This window comes from Sminthopsis crassicaudata, chromosome 5 (genome assembly GCF_048593235.1).
Source record: "Sminthopsis crassicaudata isolate SCR6 chromosome 5, ASM4859323v1, whole genome shotgun sequence".
NCBI classification, from domain to species: Eukaryota; Metazoa; Chordata; class Mammalia; order Dasyuromorphia; family Dasyuridae; genus Sminthopsis; species Sminthopsis crassicaudata.
In genome coordinates this window covers 4994724-5008661 of record NC_133621.1, presented here as the reverse complement: position 1 = coordinate 5008661, position 13938 = coordinate 4994724, and the positions used below count along the sequence as shown (strand labels likewise).

General features: G+C 44.9%; 1 protein-coding gene across 6 annotated transcripts in view; it reads left to right on the top strand.

Annotated features, from left to right (window-relative positions):
* ETV1 (ETS variant transcription factor 1) overlaps nucleotides 1–9151 on the top strand; it is an 88955-nt gene extending 79804 nt beyond the window's left edge. For all 6 annotated transcript variants that reach the window (XM_074271351.1, XM_074271350.1, XM_074271352.1 and 3 more), the window contains 2 exons: nucleotides 4033–4134; nucleotides 6002–9151. In XM_074271351.1, the coding sequence (XP_074127452.1) occupies nucleotides 4033–4134; nucleotides 6002–6223 (324 nt within the window). In that variant the 3' untranslated portion in view covers nucleotides 6224–9151. The remainder of the gene's footprint in view (nucleotides 1–4032; nucleotides 4135–6001) is intronic.
* The last annotated feature ends 4787 nt before the right edge of the window (nucleotides 9152–13938 follow it).

Below are 13938 nucleotides of genomic sequence, written 5' to 3'. Positions count from 1 at the left end.
TTCTCCCAGGCGCTTGTTTGCAGTGGGCTCCGTGACTGTTTGAGGAAGGCGGGCAATCGGGAGGGAAGGGATTGGGGCACAGCGACTCGGTGGAACTCCAAGTCAGCTGTGCCAATAAAAGACATATGGAGCCCGGCAAGAGCAGATGCCACGTCCTTTCTGTCGCCCTTTGGCTCGAGGCAGGTGGGGGTCCACATCGGTGTCCTACCACATCAGAGAACAGGGCAGGCTTCTGAGCATGTTCCGGTGGTATATGACACGGCAGATGATTGTCAGCTCTGTCCACTCAGCGGGGCGATCCAGTCCTGCCTAGGGAGCATCCACAATGGCCTTTTTGTGGAGCACAGACCGTGCATCATGTGCAATAGGACAGCCTCCACTTCCATCCCAGCTCGGCCTTTCCTGGTCTGGTGAGGGTGGACAGACTGTCCTTCCCCCTCACCTGCCACCTCTGTGACATTATGGCCACTTAAAGGACTAAGGAGAAAACGAGATGATCAAAGAATCTTGCTCGATTTGACCACAGAAGGAAGGACTTTCCTTTCACAGACACATGTTTAGGCTCGATGTTTGGAAACTGGAAATAGAACCAAACACTTCCTAATAGCGAGAGAGAGCTATCCCAGAGTGCAGCAGACTGCTAGGAGGTAGTGCTTTGGAAAGGCACCTTAAGGAGAGGCTGGATGACCATCGATTGGGGCGGTTCTCATTCAGCTGAGCGCTGGACAAGGTCTCCAAGCTCCCCCTAAATCAGACGTTCTGTCTTGGCCAAGATCACCCAGTCACCTCGGGTCTCACATCCCTTCATCCTCCCACAGAATGCAGACTCCTTGAGACCAAAATGGCTGCTTTATAGCCTTGTGCTTGTGCTGAACCCAGAACTTGGCATGTGGATGTCACTTAACGAATGCTTATTTATTTGAAATAAATGTTTTACTTTAGTTCCAAAAGCAGGATTTAAAATATGTCTCCATACCCAAACACACACACACACACACACACACACACACACACACACACACACACACACACCCTACACACATACATATATATATGCACATGTACACACATTTACAATATGCACATACAACACACAAATACATACACACACTTTAGACATAAACATACACATATACAATATACACCCATGCGCGCGCACACACACACACACACCCTACACACATACATATATATATATATGCACATTTACACACATTTACAATATGCACATACAACACACAAATACATACACACAATTTAGACATAAACATACACATATACAATATACACCCATGCGCGTGCGCGCACACACACACACACACACACACACACACACACACACACACCCTTCCTTTCCTTGCTCTCTGCTCAGTGCAGCCGCAACAACCCTTAGAGCTGCTGAATCCCCGGACAGCGACACATTCACAAGACACCACACCGTAGGGCCGGCCCCACCGGACATTGCTCTGCCCTTCGGAAATGGGCTCTCCTCCTCTCCCCCATTTGCCCCACTCTGTAGCATTTCCTATTCCAGACACTTCCATTGAGTAGCCTTGAAAAGAAACATTTAGGAGGAATATATTATTCCAAACTGTGACTTAATTTAAAGAGCTATTAATATTTCATTTTCCTTCCACACCCAGCTTGCCCGTGTATTAGTTGCCGGCAGCACTAACCGTGAACCGGGGGCCTGGGATTGTGGATGGCTGAATAATATTTTATTTAGGGGGGAAATTGCTGTGCTGTCATCCTCCTCCTCATCCCGATTCCTCCATTGCTGAGAAAGTGAGCATGAAATAGAAGCCTTTTTTTCCCTCAAGATTACGGCAGATCTCCCGCAGGGACGTTTCACCTGGAACTATAATCTCCTCTTTGCTACATCATAACTCGCCTCTGTCGAGGAAAGTTACAGCTTCCTATATTTCCAAACCACAGTGTTTCTTTAGTGGGGCAAGATGCGTTGTGAAAGGCAAAGTGACTAAGAAAGCAATAAAGAACAATCCTGGGAAAATGTGCGAGCGATAACCGGGGGAGAAACGGACCATTTTCTCTGATCTGGAAAACAAACCAACAAAGAGTGTCTCAGGGGAATGTCAGTGATCTGTGGTCGAATGTGATGGGGATCCCCAGCTCCTGGGGGAAGCCCTAACCCAAGGATCCTGAGTCTGGGGCCCACGAACCTTTAAGAATATAGTTTGATAATCTATGTTGTCAATAGAATTGGTTTCTTTTGTAATCCTGTGCATCTTATTTTATGCATTTAAAGCCACCATCCTGAAGAGCAGTTTGCAAGCTTTCCAAGGCTTCCAAAGGGACCCGTGACACACACAAAAAGTTTAGAACTCTTCCTTAGCTCTCTCCTCATTATCCCATATTTATATGATACAGTGATAAAAGCTAGCATTTGTATAATCAATGGTTTGCAGAGTTCTTTATAAACATCTTATCTTGTCCTCACCACACCCCTAAGAGGTAGGTGCTCTTAGTAACCCCATTTTATAGGTGAGGAAACTGAGGCAAGCCAGTTGAGGGATATGCCCAGAGACAGGATTTGCACTCGGATCTCTAGATCTGTTTTCGGTGCCCTCCACACACTTACGGGTCAAAGAATGACGGCTCTTGTGAATCAGTTCTTTGGGAGGCATCCTTAGAAGGTGGTATAAGTTTTGCTTTTGACACTAAAAAAGAAAGCAATTCCCTCCCCCTGTGATCTCCCCCCCCACTTTCCCATGCTTGTGCCATAATGTCCCAGTCTCCTCCATGAGGTGGAACTGAAAGTGGCCCATTGGCTCTTGCCCTGTAAAAGCTCCGCCTCCCGGCTCTGTACCTCAGCACAGGGGTCCTCCTGTCTCTGTCATCCTCCCTCTTGGTCTCCAGCTTGTCGCCCTCCCAGGTTCCTTGGGAGCCCCTCTCAGACTCTGCCTCCTGCCTAAGGACTGTCCTCCTCTCCTCAGGAATTAGCACGTGCTCTTTCTTGCATCCCAGGGCATTTCTTTGGCTTATATTGTGACTTCATTTGTGGCCCTTCTCCACAAAGCAAAGCTCCTCGAGGGTAGGACTTGTCCCATGGTCCTCTTGGGTTCTTAGGACTTAGCAAAGGGCCTTAACAATGGCTTAATAATGGCTTTCTGCCATTAAAAGCAAACATCTCCCCAAGGAGCAGGGGGAAAGCACGGGCGCCTCTCCTCCATCCCAGACTGTTTGTTCCCTTTGTAAAAGCCTTCTCTTATTTCCATTAAATTTTGTACCCAAAACACTGTGACAAAGGACTCCATTGAACAATCCCCAAGAGGTGGCTGCATGCCTGATTTAAAAGACACGAGGAAACAGGAAATCCAGGTCACACAGCCCTTGGGTCCAGCGTCTCTTTCCTCCCTGGCAGGACCAGGGTGGCCGCTGGGGCCACACGGGGACTGGGACGGTGAGAATTTCAAACCCCAAACCCAACCACTGGGCAGTAAGTGGTAGCCTGAGCCCCTGGGGCCTGGGAGTTGGATTAGTGGGGCTTTCTCACTCGCTGGCTGTGTGACCTTGAGCAAGCTGGCTTAAGTCTCTGGGCAGAACTTCCTCCTCCTCCAAATGAGCACAGTGACATTTACTCAACAATGTTGTTATAAGGATCAACTGAGATCTTAAAAGCAAAAGGCCGGGAGTTCAGATCCTGCCACCGACCTGTCATTTAACCCTCCGTGGTCATAAAATGGCTCCCGGGATGCTTTGCTCCCAATTTCCCAAGGCTCTGCCATGGCCATACGTGAGGCAACTTGCAAAGTTCCTGGTGAAAGGTATTATTGCCGTACAGAACCCTTGAAAACCACAAAGCTAACTACATGAGAAAAACGCACGCACAGCAAAAAACAGCAATGGTCACGGTAGATAGATGAACTCATTTTAGAAAACAAATACGCTCGGGAAGTCGGTTTTTAACGATCTGACAAAGTGTTTGGCCAAATAGTGGCTGAGAATAAGCAGAGCTCTTGGAAGCGGCCTGCGAGCTGCATGTACGTGAAGCTTCTTCTCTTTCCGTGGCAGGTGGCCCGGCGCTGGGGCATTCAGAAAAACAGGCCGGCCATGAACTACGACAAGCTGAGCCGCTCCCTCCGCTATTACTACGAGAAGGGGATCATGCAAAAGGTGAGCGATACGGCGCCCCAAAGGTCACGCCTTAATTGGCCTTGAAGCAGCACGTTCCGCCCTTGCTGGAGCCAGGCTTCTGAAATTTGGACAAATGCTTACTTAGCTCTTGGATTTAAAATGATGGGCTTATCTATTTATAGTCTCAGGTATGGCGTAGACTGAGCTGCAGGCTTTCTGCGGCCCGGGAGGTAGCCTCCTCCACCCATGGGGGGCAGGAATTAAATCAGCAGTGGGTTCTCCCATTATCCCTCAGAGAGAACCTCTGAAACCCTCTGGGGAGAAGCCAGGCTGCCGGGACATCACGATGCTCTGTTCCTTTCTTCTGGGCTTGACAAAGATTTAAAAGAGCTCCTAAGTGCTTCCCATTCTTGCCTCTTGTTTTATGAACTCGGGGCTCGTATCCTGAAAGAGGTGCCCTTGAATGGAGGCTGCTCTACAAATGGTCCCTGTCAGGGAGGATTTCACAAGAATTAGTAGTGAAAAAAACAATGAAAGTGTCTGATTGCTGGTAAAAAGGTCTTTGAATATTCCTTTTTCAACCAGGCCTTGGTAGAGGAAGGGCATCTTGGGTTGGTGGCTAGAGGCTCAGCCTCCGGTCAAAAAGGCCTCCTCTGTCCTAGACCAGCCAAATCACCCTGAGCAAAGCTTCGCCAGCCAGCAGGGCTCCATGCCCCGAGCTGGTCTGTGCCAGGCAATAATCCAAGGGCAGAGTGAACCCTTGCTCCAGAGGGCCATGGGGGTGGGTGGAGACGGGGATGGGTATACACTGTGTACCCATAAAAGTTAAAAGCATTTGTTAAAAGCTAAAGATCGACTCCATCAGGCATTATGCTGATAGCCCTGCCATTGTGCTGCACACTGTACACACACAAACGCACACACACACACACACACACACACACACACACACACACACACACCTTAGTCTGCCAGACACGTAGCTTTTAGGTTATAAAGGGCATTTCCACACTGGGCAATGTTCTCAGTAATAAGGTCAGAGGATTCCTCCTTCTAGTCTACCCTTACACACACACACACACACACACACACACACACACACACACAATTTCTTCACGTAGTTCCCAGGATGCTTGTCTAGTGTTTAGGTTGTCAGACCTGCATTTTGTTTTAATATCTCTGCCGTCCCCTGTTTCAGCAGGGGATCCCTGTCTGACTGGCGTGGACGGTGTCCTCCAGGGCATTTCTTTTTCCCAGAATCCCAGGCTTAGCCTCTAGACATGTGGCAATCCCCAGCAACACCTGTCCATGGGAAATGGCTTCACTGCTCATTCCCTCATCCAAGATTCTTGGTTTCCCCGGTGCAAACATGAAAGGCAGCGTGGCAGGGAAGCCAGAACTCTGGCTCTGGGACCAGGCACATCTGTGTTCACCTGGAACCACAGAACCCGGAGACTCTGAGCCTCGGGCAGACCGGCCTGCCGAGTCAGAGGTGGGCCGGGCTCTCCATTCTTTTTTTCTTTTTTCTCCAGAGTATTTTATTTTTCCAAATATACATAAAGATAGTTTTCAACCTTCATCTTTGCAAGATTTCGAGTTCCAGAATTTTCTCCCTTCCTCCGTTACCCCCCTTCCCCAAGACAGCAAGCTATCTGATATAGGTTAAACACATTTCCATATTTGTCATGTTGTCAAGAAAAATCAGACCAAAGGGGAAAAAACATGAGAAAAAACCAAAAAATGGTGCAAATACTGTTGCGATCCCCACACAGCCTCTGCAGCTCTTTCCCTGGCTGTGTCCGTTGGGATTGTCTATTCATTGTGTTGTTGAGAAGCAGGCTCTCCGTTCTGGTGGACTGACTCCTCTTCCCGGGTGGTCGGGCGGGCGTCTCTCTGTCGTCCTCAGGTGGCCGGAGAGAGATACGTCTACAAGTTTGTTTGCGATCCCGAGGCGCTTTTCTCCATGGCCTTCCCAGACAACCAGCGCCCGCTGCTGAAGACCGACATGGAGCGCCACATCAACGAGGAGGACACGGTCCCCCTGTCCCACTTCGACGAGAGCATGGCCTACATGCAGGAAGGCGGCTGCTGTGACCCCCACCCCTACAATGAAGGCTATGTGTACTAGGACAGCGTGGCTGCCGGACGGGCCCCTGCCGGGCCTCTGCCTCTTTTGCCAAACTTGGAGAAGAAAAGAGGAAAATACATCGTTGCTTTTTTAAAGAATAGCCACACACACACACACACACACACACACACACACACACACACACACATGTACACACACATGCACACACCCACTGTCACACACACACACACACACACACACACACACACGGGTTTTTCCTGTTGCATCATCCTATGGTCTGCCATGGACAGAGCACTTTACTAGAGGGGGGGAGGGGAGGAATCTAAACATTGATTCGGTGTAACAGGAAGGAGGTGGGGTGGGGGGGTGGGGATTACTTTTTATGTAGGCTTGGGAAGGGGTCATACAGTTTTGAAGTACAATGAAGCTATATCATGTCTGTTTTGTTTCATATCAACATAAGATAATGTACATTTTCTCTGGGTATCCACAGTACAGTTAATTCTCATTGTATAGATAACCTCCGGAGAATCTTGGCAGAGGAACAAAAATGCCCTGAGCATTTGTCTTGTCATGTCGAAGAATCTGCAGGTGGCGGGGAAGCTCCCTCTAGGACATGGCTGCCTTGGTCCTTGGGCGTGGTGGGCTTTGGTTATCCAAGATGTATTTGAAAACTGCCAGGAGCATCTTCTCTCTTTCTTTGTCTCTCTCCCTCCCTCCTTCCCTCCCTCCCTCCTTCCCTCCCTCCCTCCTTCCCTCCCTCCCTTCTTCTCTCTCCCTTCTTCTCTCTCCCTTTCTGTCCCTCTTCCTCTATCTCTCTCTTATTCACTGTCTCCCTCTGCCTTTGTCTTTTTTCCTCCTTCCCTCCCTTCTCTCCTTCCTTCTCTCTCTGTCTCTCTCCCTCTCCTTCTCTCTCTCTTTCCCCCTCCAATCCTTCCCTCCATCTCTCTCTCCCTCCCTCCCTCCCTCCCTCTCTTCCTCTCTCCCCCCTCTCCCTCTCTCTCTCCCCCCCCCTCTCTCTCTTTCTCTCCCTCCCTCCCCCCCTCTCTCTCTGACTTTGTTTTTGCGCCTGGCTCCTAGAAAATCCATAAAGTCGGGAATTTTCTCTGAGGCTGCTCATGGCCGCCACAGGCTAATTCCCCATCAGAACCCCGAGGTGTGGGGAAACTCACCACAGAACAGAAGGATGCGGGGCTCCTTGCCACCTGCAGCAGGGTCAGGTCTGGGATGTCGGTGAGGGCAGAGGGAAGAGGGCTCGTTTGTTGTCTTTTTTTCTACAATACGGAGCAAAGTTATTGAACCAATAGGAATTAACTGTACTCAGTCACATATCTCCTTCCGCTGTTATAGATGCGGTGTGCACTCCTTGAGAAAAGACTATCCAATACACTAACTAGGTACTTTAGTAATTTTTAGGCACGGTACCCATGAATATGCATTTAAGCCTTTTTCTGCTGTGTTACGTTGATGACATATATAAACACTAGATAATGCTAACGCTTCTGCTGCTGCCTTTTCTGTCGTGTTCTCTCGGAGGCCGAATTGACGATGACCATTGACGATAAGCAATGCTGTTCACTGCAGGTAGCATTTCAGGACAAAATAGATGACTTGAAACATTTATTGCTTAGAAAATAGCTTTTGCCATAGCTGGACTCTCAGCAGCTTTCTGTGCATCAACAAATGAATCCTGAGCTTCAGCTTGCTGAGGAACGCTCTGCGGGGACTTTTGGAACTTTGGATGGAATGGGGACTCATTGATGGACGCTCCAAGAACACGATGAAGTCTCTGTGTGATGTGGTGGTGCTGGCACTAATTTATCCATCAACTTGTCTTGGATGCTCAATGGAAATGGGTTGGGAAGAAGATTTAAAGTTTTTAGGGGGGTTGTTTTTCTCTTTTTTTTTTTCCTCTTTTTTTTTTTCTTTTTGGGAGAATCATGAAAGCTAGATGTTTTATTACATTTGGGTTGGAAAAAGTAATCAGAAATGTTGCATTTTACTATGTATGATCACCTCTTTCTGAGTCCCCTTTCTCAATTCAAGGAAAGAATATGAGATTCGGGGGATTTGGGCAGATTGGAAAGCAGGGTACTTCTGAGGAAACTAGTTGGTCCTTGGTAACCGACTCTTAGACGAATGTTCCCGATTGCACCACCAGAATGACAAGGAGTCTCCCTGAAGAGCAGAGGGACATGAATTCTCCCCCACACATCTTTATTCTGGATGGCCATTTAATTCTCCAGATACAGCAGTGATGGAGGGCCCCGGATACAATAAATGAGACCCATACTCTGTACAATGGACTTCAATCCTATAAGCAACATATTATAGGCATGTGTTCTTATGTGCACGTGAATTGGAATAATGGGCTAATGGGGATATCTTGAAAATTAGTTATATATATATATAATATATATATATAGATATATGTATATTTTTTTTTGTCCCTCCTACCCTGAGCTCTTGTGGCCATTAACTTCACTTAAAATAAAATAAAGAAAAAAAGACTCAGCATACATTTTGTTGGGATGGAAATTGGGGTTCACAAAGGAAATGCACATGGAAGGGCTTCACTGTCAAGTCTATTCAAATAAGTCTGCCTGAAGAATTCTTTGCTAGTTTGGGTTCTTTATGTCAGTGTAGAGAGCATCTCTGATCTGGAGCATAAGGGGATCAAACAAAGTATCGGCATCCATTATGTAATTAATATTTAAGGATAAAAAAATATATGTTATGCTGTATAAGGTAGTGACTCACTGAATGAAACAAGAAACCAGTCCGATGTTAAGTCATTTCCCAGCAAAAGAAGGAAAAAAAAAATATAGAGAGATATATATATTTCATTGAACTTTCAACTCTTTTAAAAAATGTACCTAAAGATTTATTTAAAGTTTTGTTTTTATTCCACTTTGGTTTTGTTTTGTTTTCGGGTAGATTAATAAACCTGGCAGCTGATTTCTGCAAGGTGGTGGTGTTTTGAATTTCTTACGGATTTGGGGCGTAACAAAAGGAAAGTGATTCTGGGCAGAACTGTTGTGCCATCCTGACAAAGGAAACCTCTGTATGGCTTTAGTGGGTGGTTGTTGCCTCCTGTTTGTAGGTGCTTAAAGGCAGGTGGGGGAACATGAAGCAAGATGGACTCTCAAAGCTGTTATGGGAATGGATTTAGTGTCATTCTATGAAAAAGGCATTCTTCCGCAACAAATAGTGAACCCTAGAATGTGAAATATGGAAATTATTCTCTTATTTTACAAATGAGGAGACTAACAACCAGGCAGATTAGTGTTGTGTGTGATATAATGGCTAGGGGTCAGAGAAGCTGATGATGGGTCCCCCTCCAGGGCTGCTAATACAAGATGGAGTCCTTCCTGGAGCCCCCAAGCCTGCTAGGGAGGCAGGCACAGATCATCTCTTTTTGCATTTTGATTCTTCCTTACATTGCTTCTCCCTATGTCCCTTGTTGCCCTCCTTACACAGCATTTCCTTTCCTCTTCCTGCCCTCCTGCAGTGGGTCTACTCTACGGAAGCATTTGGTTGCATCAGCACTTGGGGATATTTTTCAGTGTGCTTCCCCTTACCAAGGACTAAATAACAAAAAGGAAATGAACCTGTCTTTTCCCAGTGTATCAGCCCAGGCATTTTTAAAAAAGATGGATGATGGTTGCTTGGTTCTTAGAATGTAAAACTTGCCATAAAAGCTGTTGGATTTGTATTGGAATATTACACAAAAACAGGGAGTTCATACAGTTATTTGTTTGGTCACATCTGCCTAGATAAAATGTCAACAATAACAGCAAAGATGATTCTAAAACTTGAATATTTTCATCTTTCGTTTGCTGAAATGAAACAGAAAAGACCCTATTTTTCTGGGTGTTTTGCTAGTGAGATGAGGTACTTTGTCCAGCCAGTGGTTAAAGAGATTTTGAAATGAGCAATTGTAGCCCAGTGTCCCTCCCAATGCCTTGCATGAAGCAGAATTTAATAAATGGTTGTTGAATTGATTTGCATTTGCCTCTCCATGCTGGGGCTTTTTCCTGAGTTTTTAGCTGGGAAATGCTAAAGGAGATAACAGGTATTCAAAATCTCCTCCTGGGAAGGCTTCAGCCATAAGACCAACCTGTCTGGAATAATGCATAATGAAACTATTTCAGCTACAGCTTGGTGTGAAAAAGCATGGGATTAAAGCAACAATATAAATTATAACAAGACTATGAGACCATATATCTGTTAGATATTGAATAGGACATTGGATGGGAATGTTTGGTTGGTTCTCTCTACATAGTGCCATTTTCTTAGTGTTTAGAGAGATTATTTCTGGGTCTTGGCTATCCAACATGAACAAACAAGGCAAGGTAGAACAACTGCACAGTTTGATCCACTTCATTTTGACCAAAGTTGTCGTAACTTATCTTGCTCCAATTTTGTAGAGAAGGATTACAACCAAAATGCCAACAAAGTTGAGTTCTCGGAAGGAAATATTTTGATAGGAAAGAAGATTGAGGATCACTTCACATGGATGATAATTATTATGAATTTTACACATTAGTCTGGACTGTGCATACAAGAAATACATCCATGAACAAAGACATAGGAAGTGATTTTTTAAAAATTCAAATCCAATCCCCAAATTATGTCCATTCCAAAATCGTATATTTATGAGGGGTTTTTTTTTGGGGGGAAATCACTTCAAGATGTAATGAAATTATGCTTAAAGTTTTTTTTTTTTTGCAAAATGACATAATTTAAAATAATTATTGGAGGAGCAGTGAGTTAGGAAGCAAGCCTCCATCCTCCCCTGGCTCAGTAAGTTTGCATCAATTAACTCCTACCTTAACCGTTATTATTTGCTCTCAGGGTAATTAAATAATGGCTTCTCTTCACATTCCAGTTTCCATTTATTCCAATTAACCATTTTGTGAGCATCTCTGGTTTTAGAGAGAACTCTTATTCAGATTAAATCCAGTGGGTCTCTGAATTGGAAGGAAAGGGAATAGTATTGAATACCCCCTGCACCCTGATCTTGGGCTGGGAAAGGAAGAGCAAGAACAGCACCTTCTCAGCATCAGTGAGGCTCACCCCATCACACACACACTTTCCTCTTCCTAACTCCTCCAGTATTCTATTGTCAAGTCGTTATTGATTCCACATTCACAGCATCTTTCAGCCTGCCCCTTTCTCTACTTATGCTATATGGACCTCAATTCAGTCCCTGGTCAGATCCTGCCTAGGCCATTACAAAAGCTTTGAAAGTCTGGGCCAGCACTTAGTTTTAGAAGCAAGCATTCAGAAACAAATGTTAGATTTCATGATGGCAATGTATGAGTATAAAATTAAAATGAGATCATTTGGACCTTTTTCTCCCCATGTTGATTTTCTTGCAGTCAGCCTCTCTCCAACCTAATCCCTTCTCTGCATAGCTGGCTCCTTAATATTGCTGCAATGTTTGCAGATCACCTCCCTCTCCTGCTCAAGAACCTTCTCTCTGCCTTGAGGTCAAGATCTAAAGCTCTTTGTTGACATTTCAAGTCCTTTGGTTGCTTCCTGGTAGAGATTCCATGCTTTCTTCTATTCTTTGCAAGGGCAATCAGGTGGCCCAGTGGTATTCCCAAGTGGGAACTGAAGTAGGGAGAAATAGAATTCAAATCCTGCCTCAGACACTTTCTTGATTTGTGACTTTGAGCAAGTCATTTAAGTCTTAGCTTCAGTTTCCTTATCTGTAAGCTGGAACTATCTCTTTTAGTTGTTGGGAGAAATAAATGGGATAATAGAGAAAACACTTTGCTATATTTAAATACTGATTGTTATTATTAATTATTATTATTACTATATTCTAGTCTAATTTTTGCTGTCTCTTAGTCCTAATAGGAGATGTCCCTAATGCCTTTCCTGATTTTCCCAGTTGTTAGTATTTTCCTCCCTTAAAATTACTTTGTCTTTCATTTTATTCATTTGCTTATTTATTTTTCATTCATTTATCTGTCTGCCTAGTGCTGTTACCTAGTACAATGCAAGTTCCTTGAGCTCAGGGACTGTTTCTTTTATTTTATTCTTTGTAATTGCACTGTCCATAGTGTCTACTATGTAGCAGCTGTTTGAATTTCTGTCAGGGGGCAACTAGGTGGCACAGTGGATAGAGCACCAGTTCTAAAATCAGGAGGACTTGAATTCAAATGTGGCCTCAAACATTTATACTTCTTAGCTGTGTGACCCTGGGGAGGTCACTTAACCCCAATTGTCCCAGAAAAAAAAATGGAGTTTCTGTCAGAATTGGAAGGAATCTATCTTTCCATCCTACAATTAAATTCAGCTGTTATGGACATGCATCTACATTGTCTGCCCCCCACCAACCAGAACTTCTAAACTAAATGCACACCATTTTCCCCCTGGAGCTATAGCACCTTCCTTCAAAGAACTTCCATTCCATTAGAATTAGGATTGTTTCTTTTAGGCAGACTGGTTCTAGTCTGATGCCGGCAGAATGAAAGAGGACTGGTGTTCTGATCCCATCTCTGCAGGGTGACCCCATGCTCTTCCATGAGCTTCTGTCTCCATGTCTGTCAAAGGAGGAAACCCACTTCCTTCCTGGGATGGTAGGGTTCCTAGAGGCTTTCTAACCCCCAAGGTGCTGAGCACCCATTCATAAGAAGCAAAGGGATAAGTAAGCAGGGAGACACATTTATCCAGTTTTTTTTTTTTTGTTTTTTTTTTTTTTTTTATCAGAGATATGGTAATTCCATGGCTCAGGTGTAGAATGGAGGAGTGGTCTCTGGAATTTGGTCCTTGCAGACAAGATTATCAATCAGCAGCCAAAATTTGGTTAGCACTGATCATCTGACAGTCAGCAATGAACTGAGGAGTGGTCTATTCACTTTCGTCTCAGGAGTTTGAGCTGTGGGACTGTCCCCAGGCCAGAAGCTTTCTGACTGAGGAGTGGACTATGCAGAATCAGACAGATTGGGCACAGGAGTTTCCTGAGACAGTCTCCAAAGCCAAAAGATTTAGCATTTACTGACCTATTGTTAAAACAGAAGGCCCCCTGCTAAAATTGGGGGACCGTGAAATAATATTACATCACCATGACCTTATGTTTTTGTTCTTGTTGGGTCATTTCATTGATTCTGACTCTTCATGATCCTATTTGGAATTTCCTTGGCAAAGATCCTAAAGTAGATTGACAGTTTCTTCTCTGGCTCATTTTACAGATGAGGAAACTGAGGTGAGCTGAGTGAAGTGTCACACACTAAGTGCCTGAGGCCAAATTTGAATTCAGGTATCCAGGATTTCAGAACTGGTGCTCTGGCACTATGATACCCCCAGCAGGGATTTATTAACATGCCCAGGGCTACACTGGAACTAAATGGCAGAGCCACCATTTGAATCAGATCTGACTGAGCTCAGGGCTGTTTCCTCTGCATTGTCCTTGTCTATACAAGAAAACATAGTTTGGAGGGAGAAAAAAAAATCATTCCAGGCAAATCTCCAGTTTAATGGTGTTGTTTGTTAAAATAACTGCTTATTTCTCTGAATGTAGAGATTATATAAGCCTTCTCTGTCAATTTAGGGAGTTTTTGAAAATCACAAGCATGATAAAACATTGTGTGGGTTGTTTGATGTTGAGGTTCAAGAGACAGAACTGCCCCTCTGATTGAGACTGAAGCAGGGAGGGGACATTTAGAAAGAATGAGATCTGAGACAGCTCCCTTCCTCTCCTTCTGCTAGAACTGGGAATGTGGAGAAGAGTTGGGCAATAT